The sequence below is a fragment of the Eulemur rufifrons genome, chromosome 6 (assembly GCF_041146395.1).
Source record: "Eulemur rufifrons isolate Redbay chromosome 6, OSU_ERuf_1, whole genome shotgun sequence".
Lineage (NCBI taxonomy): Eukaryota > Metazoa > Chordata > Mammalia > Primates > Lemuridae > Eulemur > Eulemur rufifrons.
The window spans coordinates 27462909-27490022 of NC_090988.1; the positions used below are offsets into that span (position 1 = coordinate 27462909).

Sequence of the window (27114 nt, forward strand, 5' to 3'; positions counted from 1 at the left end):
TGTTTTGCAACTTGGGTATCAACTCAGTCCCACTAAAATAACGTACCAAGCAGACTCCTGAAGCCCCTGAGGTCAGGATGTAGTTCCTGGAAGGCATTTCTGGACCCATCCTGGGCCAGAAGGAAATATGCTGCCCTGAAGGGAAGAGCCCAGTCCTGGAAGGATTCACCACCCTCTGACTAAAAGCCCTTGGGCTTTGAATAAACATCAGAGGTAGCCAGGCAACAGTCACCACTGGCTTTGGGTGACACTGGGCTGGCTTTAGGTGTGACCTGGCACCAGTCGCCATGAGAAGTGCCCACATCACTCCTCCCTCAATTCCAGCAGCCCACCACAGAGAGTGAGGGAAGAGAATGAGAGAATTTGTCTGGTAATCCAGAAAACTCTCTTATATCTTACCCAAGTCCATCAAGGCAATGCCACCAGGAGTCTGCAAGAGTTACAGCATTACTGGGCTTGGGGCACCCCCTGGTGCTGATACAGCTGCAGTGACCAAAGACTCAGGTCACAACACTCAACACTCAATTCCCTTTGAATACATGGAAAGCCTTCTCAAGAAAGGTGGGTTCAAACAAGCCCAGACTGTAAAGATTAAAATAAATACCTAACTCTTCAATGCCCAGACATCGACAAACATCCATAAACATCAAGAACACTCAGAAAAACATGACCTCACCAAAAAATTATATAAGGCACCAATGATCAATCCTGAAGGGATGGAGATATATGACCTTTCGAAAGAGAATTCAATATAGCTGTTCTGAAGAAGCTCAGTGAACTTCAGGACATCACAGGGAAGGAATTCAGAAGCCTATCAGAGAAATTTAACAAAGAGATCGAAATAACAGACACAAATAGGGAGCTGAAAAATTCAACTGACAAACTGAGAATTGCATCAGAGTCTCTCAACAGCAGAATTGACCAAATAATAGTGAACTTGAAGATGGCTATTTGAAAAACTGCTAGCTTTTCCTCTAAGATCTGGAACAAGGCAAGGATGCCAACCTTCACCTCTGTTATTCAACATGGTACTGGAAGTTCTAGCCAGAGCAATCAAACAAGAGAAAGAAATAAAGGCATCCCAATTGGAAAGAAAGAAGTCAAATTATCACTGTTTGCAGACAATATGATCTCATAGCTAGAGAAACCTAAAGACTTCACAAAAAAACTATTAGAACTGGTAAACAAATTCAGGAAAGTTGCAGGATACAAAATCAACACACAAAAATCAGTAGCATTTGTATATGCCAATAGTAAACAATCTGAAAAAGAAACTAAGAAAGTTATCCTATTTACAGTAGCTACAAATAAAATAAAATATCCAGAAATAAACTTAACCAAAGAAGTGAAAGATCTCTATAATGAAAATTATAAAACAGTGATGAAAGAAATTGAAGAGGACACAAAACAATGGAAAGATTTTCCATGCTTGTGGATTAGAAGAGTCAATATTGTTCAAATGTCCATACTACCCGAAGCAATCTACAGATTCAATGCAATCCTAATCAAAATACCAATGACCTTCTTCATAGAAATAGAAAAAATAATCCTAAAATTTATATGGAACCACAAATGACCCAGAAAAGCCAAAGCAATCCTGAGCAAAAAGAATAAAACAGGAGGAATCACATTGCCTGACTTCAAATTATTCGACAGAACTGTAGTAACTGCAACAGCATGGTACTGGCATAAAACAGACACACAGACCAATGGAGCAGAATAGAGAACCTAGAAATAAATCCAAACATCTTCAGTGAACTTATCTTTGACAAAGTTGCCAAGAACATGCAGTATTGAAAGGATAGTCTCTTCAATAAATGATGCTAGGAAAACTGGAAACATCCAGATGCAGAAGAATGAAATTAGACCCTTATCTCTTGCCACATACAAAAATCAAATCAAAATGGATTAAAGGCTTAAATCTAAGACCTGAAACTATTAATATGAAACTACTAGAAGAAAACATTGGGGAAATGCTTCAGGACATTGGTTTAGGCAAGAACTTCTTGAGTAACACACCCCCAAAGCACAGGTAACCAAAGCAAAATTGGACAAAAGGGATCACATCAAGCCAAAAAGCTTCTGCACAGCAAAGGAAACAATCAACAAAGTGAAGAGACAACCCACAGAATGGGAGAAAGTATTTGCCAACTACCCATCTAACAAGGGATTAATAACTAGAATATATAAGGAGCTCCAACAACTCAGGAGGAAAAAAATCAAATAATCTGATTAAAAATGGGCAAAGTCTCAGAATAGACATTTTTCAAAAGAAGACATACAAATGTCCAACAGGTATATGAAAAAATGCTGAACATCATTAGTCATCAGAGAAATGCAAGTTGAAACTACAATGAGATATCATCTCACCCCAGTTAAAATGGCTTTTATCAGAGAGTCAGGCAATAACGAATGCTGGCGAGTATGTGGAGAAAGGGGAATCCTTGTAAACTGTTGGTGGGAATGTAAATTAGTGCAACCACTATAGAGAACAGTATGGAGGTTCCTCAAAAAACTGAAAATAGAACTACCACATGACCCAGTAATCCCATTGCTGGGTATATATCCAAAGGAGGGAAAATCAGTATATTGAAAAGATATCTGCACTCCCATATTTATTGCAGGACCATAAACAATAGTCAAGATTTGAAATCAACCTAAGTGTCCATCAATGGATGAATCGATAAAGAAATTGTGGTATGTATACACAGTGCAATATTACATAGCCACAAATAAAGAATGAAATCCTGCCATTTACAGCAACATGGACAGAACTGGAGAACAATATGTTAAGTGAAATAAGCCAAGCATAGAAAGACGAATCTTAAATATTAAAAAGAATTGAACTCATGGAAACAGAGAGTAGAATGGTGATTACCAGAGGATGGGAAGGGTAGTGGAGAGTGGGGAATAAAGTGGGAATGCTTAATGGGTGCAAAAATATAGTTAGATAGTTAGAGTGAACAATATTTGACAGCACAATAAAGTGATTATAATCAACAATAAGTTACAGCATACTTTAAAATAACTAAAAGAGTGGAACTGGAATGTTTCTAACACAAAGAAATGATAAATACCTCAAGGTGATGGATACCCCAATTACCCTGATTTGATTAATTCACATTATATGCTTGTTGCAAAACATCACACATACCCTATAAAGATATACAACTATTATGTACCCATAATAATTGAAACTAAAAAAGAAAAAAAAAGAATTTTATATTTTACCTGAATTATTCTTTCCCACTTACGTTACTGCCAATACAGCACCACTTCCTCTTTGCTGTACCAAATGTGAAACTGTGTATCTCATCTCTCCTTGAAGGAATTTGTCTTTCTTCGGGATTCAATTTACTTGGTCACCATGTGCAGTTTTCTGATTTGTACAAAAGTTATAATTTTGTAGATGATTTTCCTTTTTATCATTACTGGAGCAAGAGTAACATTTTTTGCATCATTTTATTTCTTAGACAGAAACAGAAGCCCAGGGCTATAGAGAAGAAATAAATATAGTTTTGTTTATTGAGCTCCTGTTACCAGCTGCTGTAATAAGCAATTTATAAACATTTATTCTCAACTTCACTGTCATCTCAAATGCTAGGTGTTATTACTTCCATTTTATGCATGAAACAACAGCCTTTTTCCAGAGCCCAGAGAGTAAGAGCCAGAACAAGGATTCACAGGTATTTTTGTCTAACTCTTAAGCTCAAAATTTGTTCTTTCTACTACTCATTGTTGCCTCTGGAACCAAAAAGTCTGGAGAGATAAAGTGGAGAAGTTTCTAAAATAGTCATGGAACAGTGGTATAAGTGCTATTATAGAGTTAATTGCAGGACCTAGGGAAATTTTAAAAAAGGATCTCTGAACTGAGGGAATCAGTACTGTTTACCGAAGAGGTGATTTCCAGAATGCTTCTTGATGGATGAGTAGGAATTAGGCATAAAGGGAAAAATGATATATGCAATACTTTGTGCCCACTCAGCTTCTTTTGAATAACTTCTTAGATATTAATATAGTCCACATTACACCTCTCTACTTTGCCTGACATGTTCAGGATCACTAGGTAGTGATCTTGCTTGTGTGGTAACTGAGTTCTTTACTTTGTGGAACCAAATGTTTTAACTTAAATATTTTTCACTTAAACATCAAGCCTTTAAAATTGCATTTCCTACTTTTATAGCATGCCATCAGAATGGAATCCAGAGAGGCTCTTTTTACTGATGTCAAGCTTAAATTTTTGTTTTTGGCAAAATTATTCTTTATTATAAGAAATATAACTTTCAAAATTTATGTCACGAATCTACTCCAATGCTTGAATGAAAGATATCTTTAGAAGTATGCCTAAAAACCAAACCAAAACCGTGTCCTGTGTTAGTTTTCTTATAACATATTCCGTAGCCAAACAACTTATTCCATAGCTAGGTACAATTACATGTACTACAAATTCATCTGATCAGAAAATTTATCAGATCATTTTTTTTTTAGTTTCTTTTTAGCCACACTTTCCAATGACATAGGCAATGCCATGATATCAGCCAACTTCAGCTTTCATTTTGACAGATGCTTCTTGACTTAAAATGGGGTTACATCATGATCTATCAGACATGATAAATCAGGCTATAGCTTAGCCTAGCCTACCTTAAATGTGTTCAGAACACTTATATTAGCCTATAGTTGGACAAAATCATCTGACACAAATCCCATTTTATAATAAAGTGTTCACTATCTTGTGTAACTTACTGAATATCATACTGAATGCGTATTACTTTTGCACCATCATAAAGTCAAATAATCGCTACGTCTAACCATCATAAATTGAGGAACATCTGCATTTAACAGATACTTGGACTGTTAACAAGGAAAGACGTTGTCTTTCTGCTTTCACTTAATTAAATTAATTCAATTCACATCACTCATTCATTCAACAAATATTTATTAAGCACCTACAATATGCCAGGCACTGTGCTGGGTGCTGGGGATACAACTGTGAACAAAATAGACACAGTCCCTGCCCTCAAGGAGCTTACAGTCTAGTAGTTATACAGACAAGAAGTACACAGGCAATTACAATGCAGAATGGTAAGTGCCATGATGGGGAAAAACATTAAGAAGGGCACCTAACTCGGGCTCATAGACAGGGGGTGGTGGAGAGTCATGAAAGTCTTTTCAGGGCAAGTAAAATTCAATTTGAGTACTGAAGGATGAGTACAAGTTAGTCAGGGAAAGAGGAGGCAGGGAAGAGTTGTAGACTGAGGAAATAGTATATGCAGTGTCCCATGTGCTGCTTTGGGGGTTCATTTGCTGGCGGGAGAAGTTGGATAGGAGCCAGAGAAGTCCTGGAGGAGACAGGCAACAGCCAGGTCATGAAGGGACTCATTTGCTCTGCTCAAGAGTTTGGAATTTTTCCTGAGAGAACAGTGTGTGTAGCGTGTGTGTGTGTGTGTGTGTGCGCGTGTGTATGTCAGAGTTACACTTTTAAAGATTGTTCTCACTGCCCCACAGAGACTGAGTGGGGCATGGAGGTCTTGAGAGTTGAGGGAAGGAGAGCAATCCTTCACCTTTTCCAACTTTATTTTCCATGCTGTCACGCTCTGTGCTCTCACCAGCCCACCTAGTTGTATACATTTTTTAAATAAGCCATCGGCATGCATGGCTTTGGGCCACCACTCACTCAGAAGGCTCTTAACACAACCTCCTCCTGTTAAAACTCAACTCATCCTTCAAGACAAGACTTTTAAAATCACCCTAACTTGTGCTTTCTGCCAAGATCTCTAAGTACGTGATTTTTATCTGTATTAGAGTACTTATTTATTATTTCAAATGAGCCAAACCTTCTTTGGAATCATGTTAATTTCATTCATACATAATACAAGGTAATTTTTATAAATAAACATGGGTATAATTTTCTTTGCAATTTTCAGTTGAAAACAAGGACTAATTCTTCATTTGTTGTCTACCCCAAACTATTATTAGTGCCTTCAGATGATTTAAATGGAACAATAGGAAAGAGGGGAGAAGACCAAGAGACACATAATTTTATGCAGCAAAATACAGTCAAGTAAAATTTCAGTATAGGATTACAGGGTAGGTTGCTGTTAGGACAATGATTCATTCCCCGACTCCAAGACTTTGTCTTTGACAATTTAATCTGTTAATGAGTCAAAGATCTGAAAAAGAGGGGTAGCTTAGTATGCAAAAATAATAAAGACTAACTACATTTTCCAATATGGCCCACCACTTGAATTTCTCAAAGAACTTTTATAATGATTAAAAAAAAAAAAAAAAAAACCTTTAAGCTCTGTAGATACTGTAAGAACATCTGTTGTTTTATTCTTTTTGGTGGGTACAAAAACCACAATTTTGTACACGGAACAAGATTATAAATAATATCGATAACATGAGTGACCCATAGTCTCTTTTGAGTCTACATTGCAGACTGATGATTTAACATTAACGTTTTCTTCCTTTTGTTTTTCTTCCTGGTAGTGAGACAAATGCAATCTGTGAACCGACTCGTGACAGAGTGAAGGTTACAGCAAACAAGAAGATGACCAACAACTTTTATAAAAAAAGTCTCTAAAGTTTATTACAGTGATGGCATTTATATCAATTATTGCAATGTATTGTTCCCTAAGATGGTTAGAAAAAAGAATTGTGTTGTCCTCTACTGAATTTACGTCAGTTAAAAAGCAAGCATGTTTCAGTATTTGTTTTCTCCAAAGTAAGTGTGAATACTTCCTTTAAATTTTTTTTTTCACAGGATTTACATGTTTGTTTATTATTTTCTTATCACAGTTGAGCGATTTGTTTTCTCAGCTGGGTATTCTTCCATTGACTATATGGGTGTTCTGGAGACACAGGTTAGCATGTTCATCGGCTTCTAGAACTATTTTATCCTTTCCGGTGAAGACCAAGGCCTTTCTGAGCAAGAACTTCACAGTTGAATGCGCTAACTCGCAAGTCTGATTAGTTTTTAAGTCCACTCGAGTGAAATTTGTTGCTGTTAATACACCCATCCCAGCGCCCCACCCACCCACCCACTCCCCGAAAAAACCTAAATTGTGAGTTTTCCTGATATAAAATCTGAGTTTGGGTTTCCGAGCTGAGCTCATGCACACAGGCGCCGCTGCTGCTGTCCGGCCGGCGCGCTGGGACGCGCTTCCCGCTCTCAGCCAAACCATCCGGGTAGCGGAGACCCGCGCTGGGCGTGTCCCTCGGGGCTGCGTTTCCATCAGTCACCAACACAGTTTAATTAAGGCACTCGATTATTTTTTTGGTTTTTATGGTAGGTCCGATGCAATGACAGCCAATCCTGAACTTTGTCTGATTGCAGTTCCAGCGTGTACAGCCTTGGGGCAGTCGGGCGTCAAGACGCGGCCGTTTTCTCCCACGCTCCCGGTGATGGATAACCTGGCTTTGTTTCTTATGGCTTCAGAAAAGGTCAGCTGGGTTGCATGGAAAGGAAGCAGAAAGGATGCGGAGTGTTACCATATTTCTGTTTCTTCAATAAAATAGGGCACAACAAACACCGAAATATCAATAATTAGACATCTGCATTTTTTTTTCTCCATATTCTTTTGGTCATCTGAAAACTGCTTATCCGGGGAAAGAAAAGCTCAACTCCACTGAGGAATGAATCGGGCTAGAGTTTGTGGCCCTATCTGTTTAAGAACTAATTCTAAAATTATCATACTAGGTGTTCAGCAAATCGGGGCAGGAAACATCTTTTAACTTGCTGCACTCTAGGCCCTTGTAGTTCTGGATGAGCTTAAAAGTTCCTTTGTGTTTGGCAACATTCTTTAATCATATTTTCTTTTTAGAAAATGTCTTCTTTACAGTGCAAGGATTAGACTCTTAAAATTGTGGTAAATTGCCTAAACAAACTAAATGTATAAAGACTATTGAGGACAGATCTTCCTGTTTTCATAACACAGACCTACCCACAGACACTTCCATTCATTCACACCAGTTATAGACATGACCCAAAACAGCACAATTGGTGACATATAGTTCATGCTATGTCTATTATGGAAGGTAAAGCTGGTATTTTAAGAATTGTGTTTAAAGAGGGTGCACTGAAAGGGGACATTTTATAAAGCCTATTGAATGGTCGTCAATGAGGAACTTCCCATATTGAGGTTATGGGGTCAGGTTTCTGAAATCATTCAATTCCTGTTCTCTGTCTTATTAGATAGCAGATAATAATATTACACACAGGAGAAACAGGCAGCATTATTATGTAAGTCTAATTACTGTTCATTCATTGCTTTTAAATTCTTTCTAGTAGCTGAGTTCTAACATTAATTGAAGCGGAAAATAAGGTAAAGGAAATATTCTCTCAGTTTGTTATGATTTTAGTTCATAACTCTCTCATAGCTTACAAAGTATCTTAATTCCCTGTTGCAAATTTATGTTTGTAATTCTTTAGGAAATCCCATCCCTATATTTATTGTGCCCTGGAAATTAAATATTAGAATAATTATATACTAAATAATGAAATTAATATTAGATTAAATACTGTTAGAGTAATAATTTTTAGAGATCAGTTACCTTGATAACTTCAGAAAGTTGAAGTCAAATTGCTAGAAATGACATATCTATGATAAAAACCAAGGTCAATCTCATAGTTCTGTTTTAGGAAACAGTCTCAAAAATTAATGCTTATGTTCATAATTGGAACTCAGGAGACAGTCTTTACAGAAAGATTGACAGCTTTTACATTTATAAATCATTGAAATATAATGAGCATTTTAAGGAAAAACAACACTTCTACCTGATTATCTTCTATTAGTCCCTTGCAATCAAAGTTCTTCTGACTTTTATTTGGCACATAACAGGCACTCAGTAAATATTTGTTGAGTGGATGAATGTCCATATATGGGAAGATACTTTTTTTCTTCCTTGTAAATGAAACTGACAGGATAAAATTCCAAATGAAACATTTGTCAAATCCTGCAGAACTGTTCACTAAAAAGGATGAATTTTACTGTGTGTAAATTGTCCCTTAAAAAATTCTAAATGAATATATTGCATGCTATTTTAAATTGAACAGATGCTGCATTCCAATACACCAATGAGGAAGTTAGAAATGAAACAATTCGATTCAATTCAAACATGTGAAAGGATCTCTTAATCCAAGACCTCATTCATATGGCAGAATATCACCAGGGAACTAAAAAGGGGACATGGCTGCAATAGTCTTGCTTTTTGAAGTGATTCTTCTGGGAGGTTATGTCATTAGAAATGAATATTTTCCTACTCAGTATCAGAGTGTGTGCGCATGCTTTTGGGTATGTGTATAAAAGGAAGCATTAGCAAAGCAGTATTATTTATATCAAGCAAATCTAACAACAGAATGTTTTATTTAAGAAACATAAGCCAGGACTTGGTATCAAGTTGCTGAATAACTTTCTAGTGTAATCCTGTTTTTCAATTTTATGTATTTTAGATGGATTTTTTTTTTTTTTTTTTTTTTTTTGGTCAGAACTCTGTAGTCGGTACCTAGCTGCATCAAACATTCCAGTTACAGCATTAGAATTTTCCATAAGCTTCTAGAGAAAAAAAATTTTGGTCACTTTTGGGCACTTTAGATTAGTTAGATTAATTCAAATGCTGAGGAAAACAAGAAAAATGAATATACATGAGTCTAATCCAAGCCAATACATTAGCCCGTCTTAAACACTGGGAAGCTTCAGAGTCCGAAGACCACTCAGGGGCTTGTTGAATAGAGGACTTGGGAAAGGTAGTTCCAGAGAATTCATAGCTATCTACTACTCTTCACTCAATTTAAACAAAGCTGAGGCCAACGTCTGAATATGTTTCTTCAGATTCCCTGTCAACGTTTAATATTAAGTAAAATAGGTAATCATTTAGTGTGGCTTTGGTTTAATTTTTTTGAAGAGAAAATACTAAAATACAATTAATAAAAGCCTTATGATTTTCCAAAAGCATTTTCAGAAGGCTTTGGCCATAAAATCTATTTTTGCCCTTTCTTTTCTTGATTGTATTTGTGGGGAGAGGAAAACTTGCAAACCTTGAACAAGTCCATGTACTCTCAAATAACCTCTTCTCATTTATAGATTAATGCAACTGAGTGTATTAGTTAATAAATCTTTGACAACTACTCATTTTCTCTTTAAATCTGTTCTAGTATTTTAATTTCCTATACTTATATCTTCTGCTTCTTCCATAAAATGCCATTCTTGTTCATCTTGATGTGAACCTTTGCAGCTCCGTAAACTGGAAACCTTCTTATAATTTTACACATGATCTGTGTTTGGTTGGATTGTTGTGGCTATCTGCTGTTACCTTAATTGTTTGTCTATGTTCCCTTGAGAGATGATCACTTTTAACTAGATAGTCTACCATGGATTGAAGGTTTCAGGTTTTGTTTTTGGGATCCTGGGACAACATTATCTAAATTTACCAACTATTTGTATCATTATGGTCAATAGACTTTTTGAAAGTTTTCCTCTAATTTGAGAATAAAACAAAAACTGCTTACTTTTAAGTCTTCTCAACAGCACAGATCATTTCATTTACCCTGAATGTCACTGTCTTTTAAAAAGTCAGATGGATATAAATGCTTTCTTTTTATCTGAAATCTATTGTCTCCAAATATATTATTACATGTAAATAGTGTATATATACATATATATAACCTGGGAATTTATAGCTCTTCTTAACAACTCCCTAGAACTTTGTAATGAACTAGCATACATGAGTATTTCTTTCTAAAATTTTCCCATACTCTTTTTGCTTTCTTTCCTTTCCTACCCTTGGACCTTTGCTGATGGTTGAAGTGCCTTTGTTATGCCAAAGAAAAGTCCGTTTTAATGAGCTGGTAACAAAACTTTTTTTTAAGACATCTTATAAACTTCATCTCAGAATGCAGTCCAAATAATTGGCTCTGAAAGCTGGTCAAGTTTGTTTTTCTCAGCCCGGGAAAATCACTCCTCAACTCTGTAAACATTAAGATGAAAGCACTCCCCTAATGGCCAAGATACTTTGGCATTATCCTAGTTTGTTGTTTTGCTATGAGAAGGCATGCTCAAAATATTTTGATCGGAGTGAATTGAGGGTTTAGTTCTTAATTCTTTTTCACAAAATCAGTAAAGAATCATTTTGAGATCATCTATGTGCAATTGTACTCAGTCATTGATTTCTAGATTATGGATAAAGGCAATTAGATCTTGATAAAAAGGGATGGCTTTTGTTCTTTGTTTTAAGATACTAATAAGTACTTTCATAACTTTTATATAAATAAATACAAAAATCAATCGTGTTTACCTGGCATATAACTTCAGATGTACATCTTATTAAAATTATATGAGGTTTTTGACTCGAGGGTACATCATGCACCGGGTTTCTTTTATAGGTTCAAAGACTCATTTATCACTGTAATCAGACTGAGCAGCCTATTCCGTGGCTATTATATATAATTTTAGAAAATGGGTTTTAAAGACCTGATTTTAGGAAAAGCAATAAGAAATCCTTTCAGATCTTATTCTGAAGCCACTTTCAATCATTAGAGCAAAGAAGAAATGGACATTTAAATTTTTAAAAAAATGATCTCCATCTCCTGTATGTCAGTGAATGCTTACTTAGGATTTTTGTTGTGACATCCTGAGAGGATGTAAGTAAGTGGGACTGATCTGGCTTACTTAAAAGCAATTGAAATGAAAAAAAAAAGTGCATAATAATTCACTGAAATTTTTGTCTTTTACTGCATTTCTCTTATAGAACACAAATATTACTGACATCTTTGATGGAGGAACTGCTGTATTGCCTAAAATGCCTATTTACCTTAGCGATACTGTGAGTATAAAAGTTGAATTTTATCTAATAAATGTGAATTATAGTCAAAATGCTGATGATCACTCTCCCCCAAAGGTCTGGCTCAAGGACCACTGTCAGATGAACAAAAACTGGGGTGTCACGCTTTAAAAATACAGAATGATGGCTAGTATAAAACAAATTAGGACAGTAGCCCAATTCACTAAGCACATGCAATGTGCCTTGGGGCTTTGATATGTATTATTTCTCAGAAAACAATGTGACTTTATCAAAAATAGGCAACTGTCTAGATTTTGATCATTTGAAATAGATTTTGTGCTCATTTTGTTAGCACCTATCCTCAAATTAGATCGTTGCAGAGAAGATTTGCATGGTCTGTGTGCAAGGAAGCCCAGATCTCATTTCCAATTTTTTCCCCCAAATTTCAGGTAGAGCATACTGTTTAAATCATTTCTCAGAGAAATTCTGGTTTGTTTTTGTCTTTCTGACCCGTGCAATGCAGATATCTATTGGCAACATAAAGATTCAAACAGTACATCTGCAGCCAAAGAAAACCGAACCACTTTGCACTGAAGTTTTCAAAAATATAAAGCTCTAAGTAGAAGCAAAGCGATACCACCACTGGACAGACAGGTCACAACACCGCGTTCACAGGATGCATCCCCCACTCACTGTAGCAGGCCCTAAGTCCTACCCCTAAATTTTAATACTTTCGGTTCCATATACGTTGTAACCTTCTCTATAGGTTGCTAAATTCTGGGTATTCTGCGAGGAAGTTGGGTTAAAAGTCTGTGCACTCTTTGCCACCTTCATTCTCTTCGCTTCTGCCCTGGACTTGTAACAGAACTCTATCAAAGCCACCAGCATTGCCAAGCCCAAGCCGCCAACCAGAATGTAGAAGACGCCTGCTACGTTGCTCAGGCTCAAGGCACTCGTCTTGTCCTAGGGGGATAAAGACACTTCAGTTAACTGCAGAAATGTCACATCCAAAAAGTAAAAGAACAAATGAAATTCAAAATGCCAATTAAAGTAAATGCTTAATTTAATCTGAAATTATTTACAAGTCATTGATACAGGTTTGTGGATTAAAATATAAAGCTCATAGCCCTCGGGAGAAGTGAAATTATGATGATTACCAATAATTTGTATGTAATTACATTCAATAAAATCTGTAACATTGTATCATTATTAAATATGCAGTGGAAACCACTATACTTAGCCATATATAAGCATTTATATATTTACATAGGGTGGCAGAAGTGGGGTTATTAATGTTCAATTGGAAAATGACATATTTAAAATCCATTTACATGGGAAAGGGGGCCTCTTTTTGGCTTTGCTTTCATTAAAACATACTTTTAATGTTTGAGATTTCTCTTCAATAAATCTAACTCCACATTTCCTACTTGAGAAAGTAAGGGTCTTTAAGCTAGTAGTTTCACATTTTTTTCATTATTACTTTAACAAATATATGCAAATAATGTGCTAGAGTACACATCATTTGTTCTTTCAGTTACATCTATAAGGAAAAGCTCATGAAAATGTCACTTTTGCATATTATATGCTATTTAGAAATAATTATTAATATATATGCATAACATGCAGGTGTTAGGCACATTTTTTTTAGGTAACTTTTAAAAATACATAAATTACTGTTGGTCAATTGAGAAATAAATTATTTATGTATGGATACATTTATAATTATTTTTATTGATTTAAAAATACAATTCCATTCCCTCTTAAAAATGCTTAATCAATTAATAGTTTAGACATACTGTTTTTCAGAGCTTCAGCATACATATTATCTTACAATAAATCCAGAATAGTCAAATATATGATTGGAAGTAAAACTGTAACAAGAATTTAAAATTTTTTCATAAATAACAGATAGGTTTATTATAATATATAACATTATATCAAAAAAGTATTTTGCTAGACTACCTGAAGGATGCCCTGTGGCCCTCATCTTCTCAGCAGTATGTTTTGTGCAAAATTAAGACCCTTAAATAGCTTTATTAGGAAATGTTTAATTTAAAAAGTGAACTATATACACTGTCAGTGTAGTGAAAACATCAACTGACTGGTCCAAAAATTTTAGGATAACTTCATTTTAAAAATAATCAATCGCTCCTTAAATATTTCTGCTTCTCTGACTCTGTATCAGGATTTAAGATAACTATTTCATTATCTGGCCAAGCTTGTTTAATTCCACTCTGGTTCAAAGGCAGACAAGTGATTAAAATATAGGGATAAGCTGAATAGGGATCCGTTAACCTTTGTCTTCTTCTTAAATCAGCTGAGGCTCTCCTATTTAAAGCAGTCATTTGTTTAATGTCTTAGAATAACCAATAATTTGTTTTTTTTCTAGAAGATACAGAAAAAAATAAAAGAGGATTTCGAGAATCTTCCACTATGGCTTTCAAGCATTGTTACTATATTCTATTAATTTGTGTAGGTATTTAGATTCACTGATAAACTTATTTTTTTTTCTTTAGAATAAAAATATAACTCTTTTTATGCTATTTTGATTTGCACTCAAATTAGGCTTATTTTACATTGTTTTAAAAAGAATTTATGATTAAGAGATATTAGAAATTGAGCATATTATTCATAAACATTGACTTATTAAAATAATTTCATTTGGGGGAATAGAATCGGAAGGTCACTCTGTTTACTCTGTTTACGTCAGCACAGGACCTCTTCAAACTAAAGTGGAATGCTTGGCAATTTAGTGACCAAAGACTGAACTGAATAAGCATTTATTTATTATTTAGAATCATCTTTTTCTGAATGACTACTAATCAATTTCCCATTTCCTGTTTTGAGACTACATCGGTTCTCAAAATAATACGATTTCCTGGTCTTTGACTCTGAAACAAAAACCTAACCACAAAACACTACTTTTATTAGTGGTACGTAAGTTTGAGAATAATATGAGGAATGTTATTTTATAGATTTTTGCAGTTAATTTAAATTTATTTAAAAGCCTTAATATTGGGGAGCAGGTTGCAATTTCCTTAAAAGACAGTCCTTGTGGTTGAAATTTATGACATTAGCTTTTAATTTAGGCAGTGGCTGAGTGTATAGGGAAATGTTCAGTTTTTATTATTTCCATATACTTTTGACAATTGCTCCCGTTTACTGCTTTGTGAACACAAGAGGAGGCCCCGAACTGCAGCGACTGACCTTGCTTCCAGAGTCCTTGGGTCCACATTCACCTTTATCGTACCACCATTTGTTTTTCAGCTTGTCTAAGACGCCTGCCTCACTGAGTTTCAAAACGGCAAGGTTTACAGGAGTTCTTCACGTGGAAAATAACATAAATAACATTATATATGTTATTTTATGTTATTCAAGTAAAACTACATTAGAATCGCATGGCAAAGTGACAGAGCAGAGGCCACAGTAGGTGTTATGTCTTGTACTGTAGGCCCAGGTTTAGACTCAGACATAAAACTGGGGCCTGCTCCATCGCTTTAGGTAACAGGCACATACTGCTCGGGAGGATTTTTAAATAAAAGGTATGCAATTACTGTGAATCCAAAACTATTGGCCTTGGTTGGGTTTCTCGAACACATACAATTTTCCCCACATAAATGTGGAGTTCATTCAAAATCCAGATGCTTTTTTTTTCCCCCCTTCAAAACTACAGAAGTGGCTGCAGGTTGACAGCCTTCAATAGAGGCTAGACAGGACTGATTTCATTTCTCACACGTATTATGATTCAGCTGTGGGATTTTACTGTATGCTATAAAAGTATGTCTATAGTTTTCATTGTTAAATTGACTCTCTAACCACTTTCATCCAAGACCTAAGAGGAGTGTGATTCCGGTGTCTCAAAGGGTCACCTCATGCCGGGGAAGGTCCTCATAAGACAAATATGTAAATCATTATTTTAAAGTATAAGCCTATGCTGATATTTTCCTTCTGAATTGCAGTATTTAGCATAAATAATATCACCAGAGCAACTGTCATTTCTCTTGAGTCTACCGTATCAATATACTTCAAGTACAAGGTAAAGTGTCTATAATAATTCTACCTACAAATAAATGACAGGTTAGAAGTAACTAAGATTTTTCTGAATAGACAAACTCTTCTTAAAGTCCTGTTTTTCTTCTCTACCATCTTTGATTCCTTGGGCACTAAATATTGTACAAGAAGTCTCGGAGAGGAAGACGTCAGTTACTGCCCAGCATCAATATTTTAAGAATTCTTCCAGTTTTCATTGCCATATTGTAGTATGAAGGCTTAGAAGATGGATGGGAAGCAGTAACTCCTAGGATCTTTGGCTGTTATTGTTTTTGTGGTTGGTTGGTTTTTTGTCTCTTTGTTTTTACGGACATCTAGGGACAGATCTGTCGCATTCCTCTGGACATTTCTAAGACTGCTACAGTCGTTTTGTCTGGCTGTAATGCCCAGTGCCTCACTTCTTCTAGGAAATGTTGAGTGCATTTGGAGCAACACAGCACACACTAGATTGGTTGCCAGGGGATTCATTCCATAAACCTGTCTACATAACTAAAAAAATGCATTAATAATGATGGTGATAATGATTAGCTAATATTTATTGAGCACTTATGTACCAGGCACAATGAAAAACATTTTATATGTTTGCTACTATGATTCACATTTTACAAATGAGGAAACCGAGGCACAGAGGGCTTAATTCATCTAGTCACACAGCTTGGCAGCAGTTTAATCAGCATTTGTGATAGTCTGACTTCATAGCTTATGCAATTAATATTAATAACAGAGGACTCAGGAGATGAGATTTCTAGTTAATTGCGTTTTCTGCTTAACAAACTAAAACTCATTTTTATTGTACTGCTTTAAAAAATTTTTCTAAAATATACATTTTTCTCTTTGTTTATATGATTTCTGAATACAATTTAAATTTTGTATAAATGTTGTAAGATCTTACTATACGTTCATTGTTCCATTCAAGAAGAAATATGCATTTGCCATGATCCTAGACTATTACATTGGTTTTTGGATTAAAATTTTACATAAGCATGATTTAACACTTTCTACTAAAAGCTTGAGTTTGGGGGTGGGGTGAGGATTATGTTAATTGAGGTATTTGGTTAATTTAGCCCCAGGTCATCTAGGTTTTTATTCCATTTATGAAGTGACTGTTATAAAACTACACCTGTAGGTTGACTGATAAACTGTGAAGCCCTTGAGAGCGGAAACCACATCTCATTTATCTTTAAAAAACAGTATTTTCCAGAGTATCTATAATGTAGCTACATTTAAATTATTTTGAATGCAGAGCAAGCTTTTTCATTGAACTGATCCTCTAAGGGTTTTTAGGTCCTCAGCCTAGATCCTCAAAGCATTTTTAACACATGTATAGGTAAATGATATTAGCCTATATTGCAGTTCTTGAATGGGGTGGGCTGGGAGAAGGAGGATTTCGTGCTGAAAAGAAGAGGAAAAGGAAAGCAGTGAGTCTCCTACAAGTTTCTTCTAGAAGGGACACTTGAAGGCAAAAATCACGGGTTAGATGAAGACTACCTTTGGCTTCTCTTTCTCCCTTCTTAAGGTACTCTTTTCCCCAGCCCCTTCCTCTTTCCTCTGGCTTCTTTATGCCTTCTGCTGTTCACTTCAGTGCCTGGGTTTTAGAGGGTAAGATTAGATTAGCATTCTGAATATAAGATTTTATTATTAACCATACTTAATGTTCAACTGATGGAATATTAGAACAAAGAATTCATTACTGAAAGAGTCCTTCTCCAAGGGCTAGTTTCCCTTTATGGTTTTTGTTTATAACATTTTTTCCTGTTTATGAATTGCATATTTTCTGTACTAATCCGTTTATTCTTGCACTGGTTTTCATGGTGGTGGGGGAGGGGAATAGATCATTTGTAAGTACAATATATATCAAAGGCAACAATGGTCTGTATTTTTCAAAGTGCCAAATTAAATACCTAGAATTGTGTGATCAAATATAATTCCTAGAGAAAACATTATTTGGTAATCACACCTACAAAATTATTTTTATATGAATATCCATTTCCATGAGTATGAATATTTTATACATATAATAGAAGGAGAATAAAGTATAAAATAAACAGAAGAAAATAATTTTGAAGCTATTATGTTCTGTGGGTGATTCATGGTTACAGGCATTGCCAAAATCTCCAACTAGAACCAGAATTAAACAACTCACATAAAAATTCGCATAAAAATCTGGGTATGGTTTGTGCTTAGACTAAACCATATTAGATTAATATCAAAGGGAAAATCAGTGTTAGCCATTGTAGTTGATATTTTAAATAGGTTCATTATCAATCAGTAAATTTTTGTTATTGTATTCACAAGAAGGAGTATGAATTCTTGTGACCATAACAAAAAGGACCACATGGCAATAATAGTAACACCATCAAAAGATCAAGTTTTCAAACAAACAAATTTGTATCTCCCAGATCATGCCTTTCTGCTTTAATTTGTTTCAATTAAGATGCAGGACTCTGCTTGTCATGTCTTTTGTTAAATTTTTATGTTTCAGTGTGAAGCCTCCTGGCCAAGGATGGCCAAGATTAGAACTTCATACCACTGGGAATGGCTGTCAGGTGAGCAGGGATGCTGACTATTGCTTTGGGGTATGACGGGGAAGGTGCCACAGGGATGCTAAATGCTTCAGCTGTTGATTATATTAAATCATAAGCTTCTTGAGGGAAAGGACAGTGGTGTCTTCTTCTACATTGGTACTGACTGGCACATTGCCCCATTAAAACAGAAGTTTAAAACTTCTCAGCTGAATGGATGGCTGGAGAGGTCCCCCTGGGTTACAATCCTGAGTGACAGATGGGTCAGTTGTCTCCTCACAGGAACCTTTTCATGTGTGGTACAGGTTTCCTCTTCCATTTCCCCCCCTCCGTTAGATGAATGACTATTAGGAAAGTTAGTTTTGTCTTATTAAAAGGTCCTGTATTTGAAAATCAGGTAAGTCAGGATTTCAGCATGTTTGTGCTGAGCCCTCTGTGTCTTTTTCCCCCTGCACTGCTTGGCCAAGTTTATTCTCTCTCTTCTGCTTGGGTTTTGCTCTCAACACAGGCTGTAGAGCCAGCTGCGTTCCTCAAGTCAGTACTTTTCCTGCTTATTTTACTTCTTTTGATGAAGATCAGGCCACATGGGAGGGGCAGGATAAGTTTACAAAGAAAAAGTCACCTGAAGAAGGTACATAATGAAAACAAAAAAGCAACAACTGCCTCCTAGTAATTTACTTTGATCTAGTTAGCTCAGGCCATTTAAAATGTCATCTTTTATCACAAAGTCAGAGTTGAGTATTATTGTTATTTTTTTTTCAGAGTTGAGTATTAACATTTAGATTGCAACAGCTTATTATCTTGATGATAAACCTTACACCAATATATAACTTTGAATTTATTTATTTTTTGGTATAAAAACAAAATTCCTTAGGAAAAATAGAACATACTGTAATTTCATTTTGGGAGAGCATTTTATGTTAATTTTTATAACATTTTAGAAAACTACTTGTTAAAATCTGAAATAACATTTATTCTAAAACAGTTTGTAGTTCATGTGTGGTGAAAGTAATGTACCCCATAACTGTAAGAACAAGTAGTTTGATTTTAGAAGCTGCAAGGCTAGATTCGTATTTATTCTTTTGGACAACAAGTATTTGCTGAGTTTCATTATGTACCAAACAATGTGTTGGATACAAGTTGATTAAATCTGACTGAGTTGTCCAGTCCATCTAAATAAATTAAAATGATTTTGGTTACATAGATTTTTTTTCCCAATATATGTACATTTCTACTTGTTTATTTTTCTATGGAAAGAGTCTTTAATGTACACTAAAATGAGACTTCATTATTTATATTTGTAGAAAATTTTATCTGTGTTATATTTATCAGTGTTATATTTCTCTTATAACTGTGATAAAAATAAAAACCTGAAAACAAAATTTTTCTAAAGGAATAGAGTATCTTTGTTTTTATGTTCTCTGGTGCTTTTATAGGACATTTTCTGATATTTCCAGAGGAATGGTAGATTATTAGTATAAACTTGAATAGTTTTCTCTGCATATGTATATTTATTTTTATACGTTTATGAAAACTGTCAAAAAATTCCAGGTAAGTTGGGGATCCAAAATATATAACAAGTTTATACTCCTTAAGAGGGTGCCTAGAATGGAGGCAAAGTTTATCCTTCCTCCTCCTGCAATATATAAGTGAGCTCAGTTTGAAAGGCTTTTTAGATCAGGGTCTGGGAAAGGTAATGGCGGCCTTCCTGACAGCCACTCCCTGAAAACAGAGCATCGTTCTCTGGTTTAGGTGGCCAAGTGAGGTGATTTATATCCCAATCAAGGACCTGAAGATAAACAGGATTTCTTGTTTTGGATAATTTTCTAGATTTTAAAACAAAGACAAGAGCATATACTTTAAAATTTTCATTATTCTTACCCACCAATTGAAGATAACTAGTCAGAGTTTTCCCATCTGTGGATTTTCTTTAAGTCTATAAACACTGATAAATAGTGAAGAAGGGTTCTGCAACCCTAGTTAATATATTCTGTTAATTGTATACCTTTTTTTTTCTTTAGACACTGCTTAGAAATTTTAAAAAAACGTTATTTTATGAGACTGAAGATATGATAAAAATGAAGACAAAGCTGAGCTGATCTTGTTTTAGTAGCCTGGTTATTTTGCAATTTGATCCATTTATGGAAAGCTAAAAATGTCTAGTGCATATGACTATCTTTGATTTGTTATTTAACTTTAACAGAAGCCTGAGAGTTTTAGATGGAGAAAATTTTCTGGTTGGTACTCTAGACAGGTCTTGGTGGAGTTAGGTGATCGCTGTTACTTAAATGATGAAGCAAACAAAACAGACTTACCCTCTCTGTTCTCTCTTCTCTTTTCACTAAACTGCTCTTTCAGAAACTTGCATCCCTTCCTACTTTCCAGAACCGAGGTTCATAGGACTGCAATGTCCAATCCACAGCCTCTTCAAAGCCAGAGATTTCCAATGACTATTTTCATTAGGTTTGTTCATGTGCCACCAAATTGATAATGGTTGCAAATATTTTTGCGTTGACAGTAATTGCATACTTAAGTTTGTGAAGGGACTTGACTAGCAATTCGACTGGTATTAGCAGGTCCAAACCATAGTCTCCCAGCAGATGCACCTATTACTTTACATACTGTTTACCCGCTTTTGGTGACATTGAGGCTAACCTTGGAGTCACCTCCCCCGCTGCCACATTCTCCTTTGTCGTACCACCATTTGTTTTTCAATTTGTCCAAGAGGCCTTGTTCATTCAGTTTTAAAACTGCGAGGTTAACAGCATTTCTTGAAACGATAAAACATATTTTGTAAGAAACTGCACAGCTGTTAAGATATTAGAAGGAATGAGGACTTAAGCTCTTTTATAAGCTTCTCCCAGACGCTAAATAAACCTCTCATTTTGCCATCCTGCAGCCCCTTCCACCAGAGTCCAAACCAAAGGCAATTGTAACTAATTCCAAACGTATTAAACATGCAGTGTTTGGTGCTCTTCACTTTTACAGTTCATTTATTGTCAAATAGCTGATCTCATCATCAACCAATTACATGGTATTTTTTTTTGCAAAACAGTAATAAACTTGAATTTACTAGTAATTGAGAAAGAATTGTGTGTTGAATTCCTTTGCCTCTAAGAATGTCAACAACTCCAAAGAGACTGAAATGAAAATTCATTCCCAGAAGGAAAAACAAAATGGCATAAACAAACCAACAAACCAGCCACTAATTTTTGGGTACTGATTTCTTAACAAAGAGTATGGCTTAATCATTATTCACTTTATTATTTGTGTGGGTTTAGTTTGTTTGTTTGTTTGATTTAGGTGGTCTCAGAATCTAGGATTTCCAGGTCAGTTCAGTTTCATGGGCTGGAAGTCACAGGATAGTCAAGAGATAGCAGCAGAAAAGTTTTTGTATCTAAATTTTGTGTTGATTCTTAAAGGCATTGGATGCTATTTAGAAATTAGGATCACATACCCAATTTGACTGTTTAAATTAAGTAATTAAGCCCCAGGAAGTCATGCTGCATGTGATACGGACTTTGCAAACAAACACTCTAGATTAGATTGTCTCCATGTTTATCTCTTTAAGGGTACAGGGGGAGCATATTCTAATTATTCTGTAAGAGGAATAAAAAAATGTGTCATGGGCTTTTGCCTTGCATGCATTTGGTTTCTTTCCTGTTTTCAAGTTACAGTTTTTCAATGACCCATTAACTCTTTCAAGAGGTTTTTACATTGTTTAATGAAATTTCTGTTAAATCTAAGGAGTGGATTATATATTTAAGTACAGTTTGTGTTATGTTATTTGATAAGCACTGAGTTTGGTGATTATTTAATGCCAAATCAATTATAGATAAAATAAAAGAAAACGATATTAAATAGCACTTGAACATTGATTTGCAAGTGAAATGACATTTAGTGGACTAATAAAAAGCGTTGCATATTTTGCCATTAATCAGCTGATGAAAGTGTTTCTTCTCCTAACAAGTTTGGGTAATATTTCCAGTAAACAATGTGCTTTTCTACTGTTGTGAGGGTCTGATCCAGTTAGAGAGTAGACAGTTCTCATAAGTAAACCACATAATTTGGGAGTATTAACACTTCTTAAGGATTAGACTGCCCATTTGCTAAATGCTAAGTAAATAATTAGCTATTCCTATATTTTCAAGTAAATGCCATGTTAGTTGTGTAAAATAATTAATATACTTGCTAAAGTGAATAGCATCAGGTTGTCAGTTTAATTACAAAAAGGAACAGATTAAAATGTAGGAGTGAATAAATATTCAGTGAAGACAGATATCTATTACAAAAATTCTGTTGGGAGAAAGAAATTGTTTTAATTTATTTTGTGTCTACAAGAAACTATATTTTTCTTTCAATGAATTAAAGCTAACTACTAAAATTTCTACTTTGGAGAAAATTACTTTTATAACCCACTTTATTTTAGATTTAATCATTCATATTAGATTTTTAAGAATGAAGTGGTATTCCAATTATTTTATATGTTGGTTTAGACCATTCCTTTGATAAAACTAAAATCATTTCATGAGAGGGTTATTTAACAGGGTTATTAGCCATATCCAAAGACAGTTTCACAGCACAATAGAAAACAAAAAAGCAAAATAAAGGAATGAATAAGGAAAAAACGCTTTTAGGTTGAGAAAATTCTCTGGAATCAAGCTTTCTACAAAATTATTCTAAGACATTGTCTTTCTAATACCATCTATAGGCCATGTAAAAACAGTTTAGTTTCACACTGCTATCCACGTGTGTGTGTGTGTGTGTGTGTGTGTGTGTTTGGTTGATATTATACATTTGACCAATAGATAAGTCACTGCCCAGTTCACCAAAAATCCACGTTTTCCTTCCAGAAACCTGTGGTCTCTCAATAAAGTCCACTTTATACCATCATATGAAGTATACCATCGTGTATGAAGTTTACATTTCTTTAGTGATGCATAGTATAAGGCATTTTGTAATTAGTATTTGGAGATAGTCTTTAGTATTTCAAGATTTCTTTGCATGTTAAAAATGACTGTTATTTTATACGATTATCTGACTAAAGATGTAATTTCCTCGTATAACAAGTTTAAGTCTAAAGACCCTCTTTGGATTGCTGTTTAAACTTCCACATAAGCCACATATATAATGACCATTTGGACATCTGTTCTATTTTATGGAATGAATCACTTTTACATGTTGTTAATAATAAGAATTGTCACATGACTTTTTAAAAAATATATAAAGTTTCTTCACTCATTTTACTAGACTAGGTTGAAAAGTACTTTTTATCCAGCCACAAAAGAAAAAGGAACCCTGCAGGAGTAATAATAGTAAACAAGGCTAAGGGTGTTATAAGAAGTCAGATAAATGAGGGATGTAGAAAGCAGATATTTGCTGCAGCAAATTTATTATTGTTTTGAAATCTCTTCAAACATTTCAGATGTAGACTTCAAAATCAATGTCAGAAACTCATCTTGATTATGAGGGATATTCTTGCCCTGATTAAGCATCAGAGAAGCTGTAATCCGTGATCTGCTGAGCAGACAAGAGATGGAAAAATATTATGAGATATTTCTTATATTAATTATTCCTTTTATTGTATTAAATGCAGCTTTTACAGGATAAATTCAGTTGAAATAGATTGTTTTCCATTTAAAAATGGAAGGAAAAGAAGAAACAACAGTAAGTGACCACATTTTTGCTGGATGTGTAAACCACATTGGAGAACCAGGTGTGTTGACAATGACTTTTCATAGACTGAAATGGGACCCAGGAAACTTATTTTCCTTTGTCTTTTATTCCTCGAGGGAAGCCTAGGTAAGAAAAACTTCTCCAAATAACTTTTTTCATAGTGGTAAAATGATGGGGAATGTGATTTAAGGCTGGAACAAAAATGCTCACCTGGTCAAATTCCAGGACTACTGAAAAACTTCCAAAAGTTTTTATTCCTGGAATTTCCTTCAGTCAAATTCGATTATGAAAATTCATACTTCACTGCCCTAGCATCTGGGACCCATTTTTGTTAATGAGAATTATGTTGAAATGCCACATTTTAAAAAAGCCTTAGAATGGGAACTAACATATGTAAACTTTTTCCATTTATTAATTTTGGGTAAATTAATCTGATGCTAAATAAGATTTTTTTTGTAAAAAACATGCTTAATCCAGACTAAGACATTTATCTCTTACTGTTTACCCTTTTGTAAATAACTTGTCACTAAATTCTATAGATTTGGATATGCGTTTTGCTTACTTTTATGCCTTACTCATTATATTTACTTCTAGACCATATTTCTTATAGTGTAATTTCTCTGTTGGTGAGGTATTAAAGTGTACATCTGATCAAATGTCTACCTAAGAAAATGGGGCAAATTAGTATTTTTATGATTTCCTGGATTTTTAAATATTATTGTAAAGGATCGATGATACAAACCCTTAGATCCCACAGGATATTCAGGCCACATATAGTTTGTAGAATAAATATAATAATTTGCAATTTTATCTTTAGTCTGGTTAAAACACATTCAATTCCATCTTCCTAGGATGACCATTTTATTATTGGTTATTGATGTCAAAAGTGTATGGATTTAATGCAGTTTATTTGTCTTAACTACCATGTAATGGTGCTAGTACTGTGTTATCCTTATAAGAAGACATCCATTAATTAATTATACAGGTTGAATACCCCCAATGAAAATCTAAAATCCAGAATGCTCCAAAATCTGAAACTTTCTGAGTGCTGACATGATGCTTGAAGGAAATGCTCATTGGAGCATTTTGGATTTTCAGATTAGGAATGCTGAACAGGTAAGTATAATACAAATATTCTAAAATCTAAAAAAAAATATGAAACTAGAAACACTTGAAGGGCCCCAAGCATTCTGGATCAGGAATACTCAACCTGTATACACATGAGAAAGACTCCTTAATTTTAGGCCTATGCTTCACTGAGTGCTCTATTCATACTATACCCTCTATAAATTTTAAATATCAAGTGTTAAAGTGTCCAGAATATTTACCTGAATGAGGCTGGGAATTTTTTTCATAGTCCTCAATACATCTTAATATAGTTTTGAAAAGCTTAAAAAAATTATATGACTCAACAAGAAATTGTGTAAAGAAATGAGAAAATTTCTTTAAATCAGCAAAGGACGTTGATAGATAACTTATGCAGGAAAAAATAGAAATCATATAAAAATGATTCAACCTTACTTGAAATTAAACTAATGTGAATTAAAGCAATGCAGATTCATTTCTTGCCATTCATAGATAAGGCTCAGTATAGTCAAGGATTTAATAAAATGGGCATTCTCATAAGCTGATGATAGAATTAAAAACTAAACAGGAAATATTAAAAGTTGGCTTTATACAACAAAATCTTTAAACCAATTCTTACCCTTGATCCAATAATTCCCCTCTGGGGAATCAATCCTAAGAAATTAATCAAAGATGTTGCCAAAGTAATTTATGATAAATCTCATAGTATATTTATATAACAAAACAGTGAAAGCAGTCTACAAATCCTAAAGAAGGAGAGATTAAGTAGATTTTGGTCCACACCAGTGGTTATCAAGCTTGATTTGAGTATCTGAACTATTTATTACAAATACAGATGCTCCAATCTAACTCCTCTGTATCAGGTTCTTCTAAATTGTGGGCAGCATAAGTTACAAATCTCCTGAGGTGATAGTATTGATAAGCACCAATAATCCATATGATTGATATTTTATAACCATTAAAAATTTTTAACAAGGGGCAATGCTTATAGTATAATGTTGAGTAGAAAAAAGAAATTTGTGTATTCATTGATTTCAGTATGAGAGTAAGCTACATATATACTTAATGTTAATGAAAAAATTTGGAAGAAAATACAATACAACAAATTACTATCTCTGGGTGGAGGAATTATGGTTGATTTGGATTGTATTTTTTAAAAATAGAGACTGGGGTCTTGCTAAGTTGCCCAGGCTGGCCTTGACCTCCTGGCCTCAAGTAATCTTCCTGCTAAGCCTTCTAAGTAGCTAGGCCTATGGGTGTAAGCTGCCGTGTTTAGTTTATATTTGTTTTTTATGCTTCCTCACCTACTCCAAATTTTCTACAATGGGCAGTGGTACTTTAATAATAAGTAAAAAACAAACAAAAATGCTTTGTATTATTTTATAATATAATGCCTTACAGAATTGTTTGATTGAAGCCAAAATATAAATTCCATTTTTTGATCAAATAAAATTTGAGGAAGAGGTAGAATGTGGGATTTATTTTAAAGGATCTCAGAAAAATATTCATTGTTCCTGATTATGTGGTCGGCCTTGGTCCACTTGATTTTGCGCTTCTGGTCACAGGCTTGAGGACATGTGATGTATTTGGCTTCTACAAAGCTCTACTTTATTTGAGGGGAACAAGTCAGGTAAAGAAGTATGAGTAATGCATCAATTAGCAGACAGACCCCATCAGATTGGATCTGCAGGATGTTAATAGAACTCTCAGTGTCCTGGAGAGAAGACTTGCTGTTTCACACATATTTACATAGACAAGGTGAGTCTTTTCCCTTAGGCCAAATTAAATGAATTTGACTGTGAATAGGATTGAGTCCTGCTAAGTGGGCCATTTAAAAAAGAAAAAGTATATGTCTCTGTTTTTAGAAAAAGAGATTCTGTGCATACCAACTATGTTCTTTCCCAAACAAGCATTAGAGACCCTAAGAAAAAGACTTTTTTCTTTGGATTTTCTTTTTGGTAGGAATTTTAAAAAATGCAATTTGTTTTTATCTTCCATTTTA

The 27114-nt window shown here is 34.6% G+C and overlaps 1 protein-coding gene and 1 pseudogene across 4 annotated transcripts in view; one reads left to right on the top strand and one right to left on the bottom strand.

The window, feature by feature from the left end:
* Nucleotides 1-4919: 4919 nt before the first annotated feature.
* Nucleotides 4920-27114, bottom strand: part of GRIA4 (glutamate ionotropic receptor AMPA type subunit 4) — a 353850-nt gene continuing 331655 nt past the window's right edge. For 2 of the 4 annotated variants that reach the window (XR_011233664.1, XM_069468990.1), the window contains exons 15-17: nucleotides 14986-15100; nucleotides 12607-12741; nucleotides 4920-7448 (exon numbers count right to left, since the gene is read on the bottom strand). Coding sequence is in view for 3 of the 4 variants with exons in the window: in XM_069468990.1 (XP_069325091.1) it covers nucleotides 7284-7448; nucleotides 12607-12741; nucleotides 14986-15100 (415 nt within the window). In the remaining variant the exon portion in view is untranslated. Of the gene's footprint in view, nucleotides 7449-12493; nucleotides 12742-14985; nucleotides 15101-21005; nucleotides 21121-27114 lie in introns of all 4 variants that reach the window. The other 2 variants (XM_069468992.1, XM_069468991.1) reach the window with 2 other exon arrangements.
* LOC138385568 (U6 spliceosomal RNA) lies at nucleotides 12115-12213 on the top strand (annotated as a pseudogene).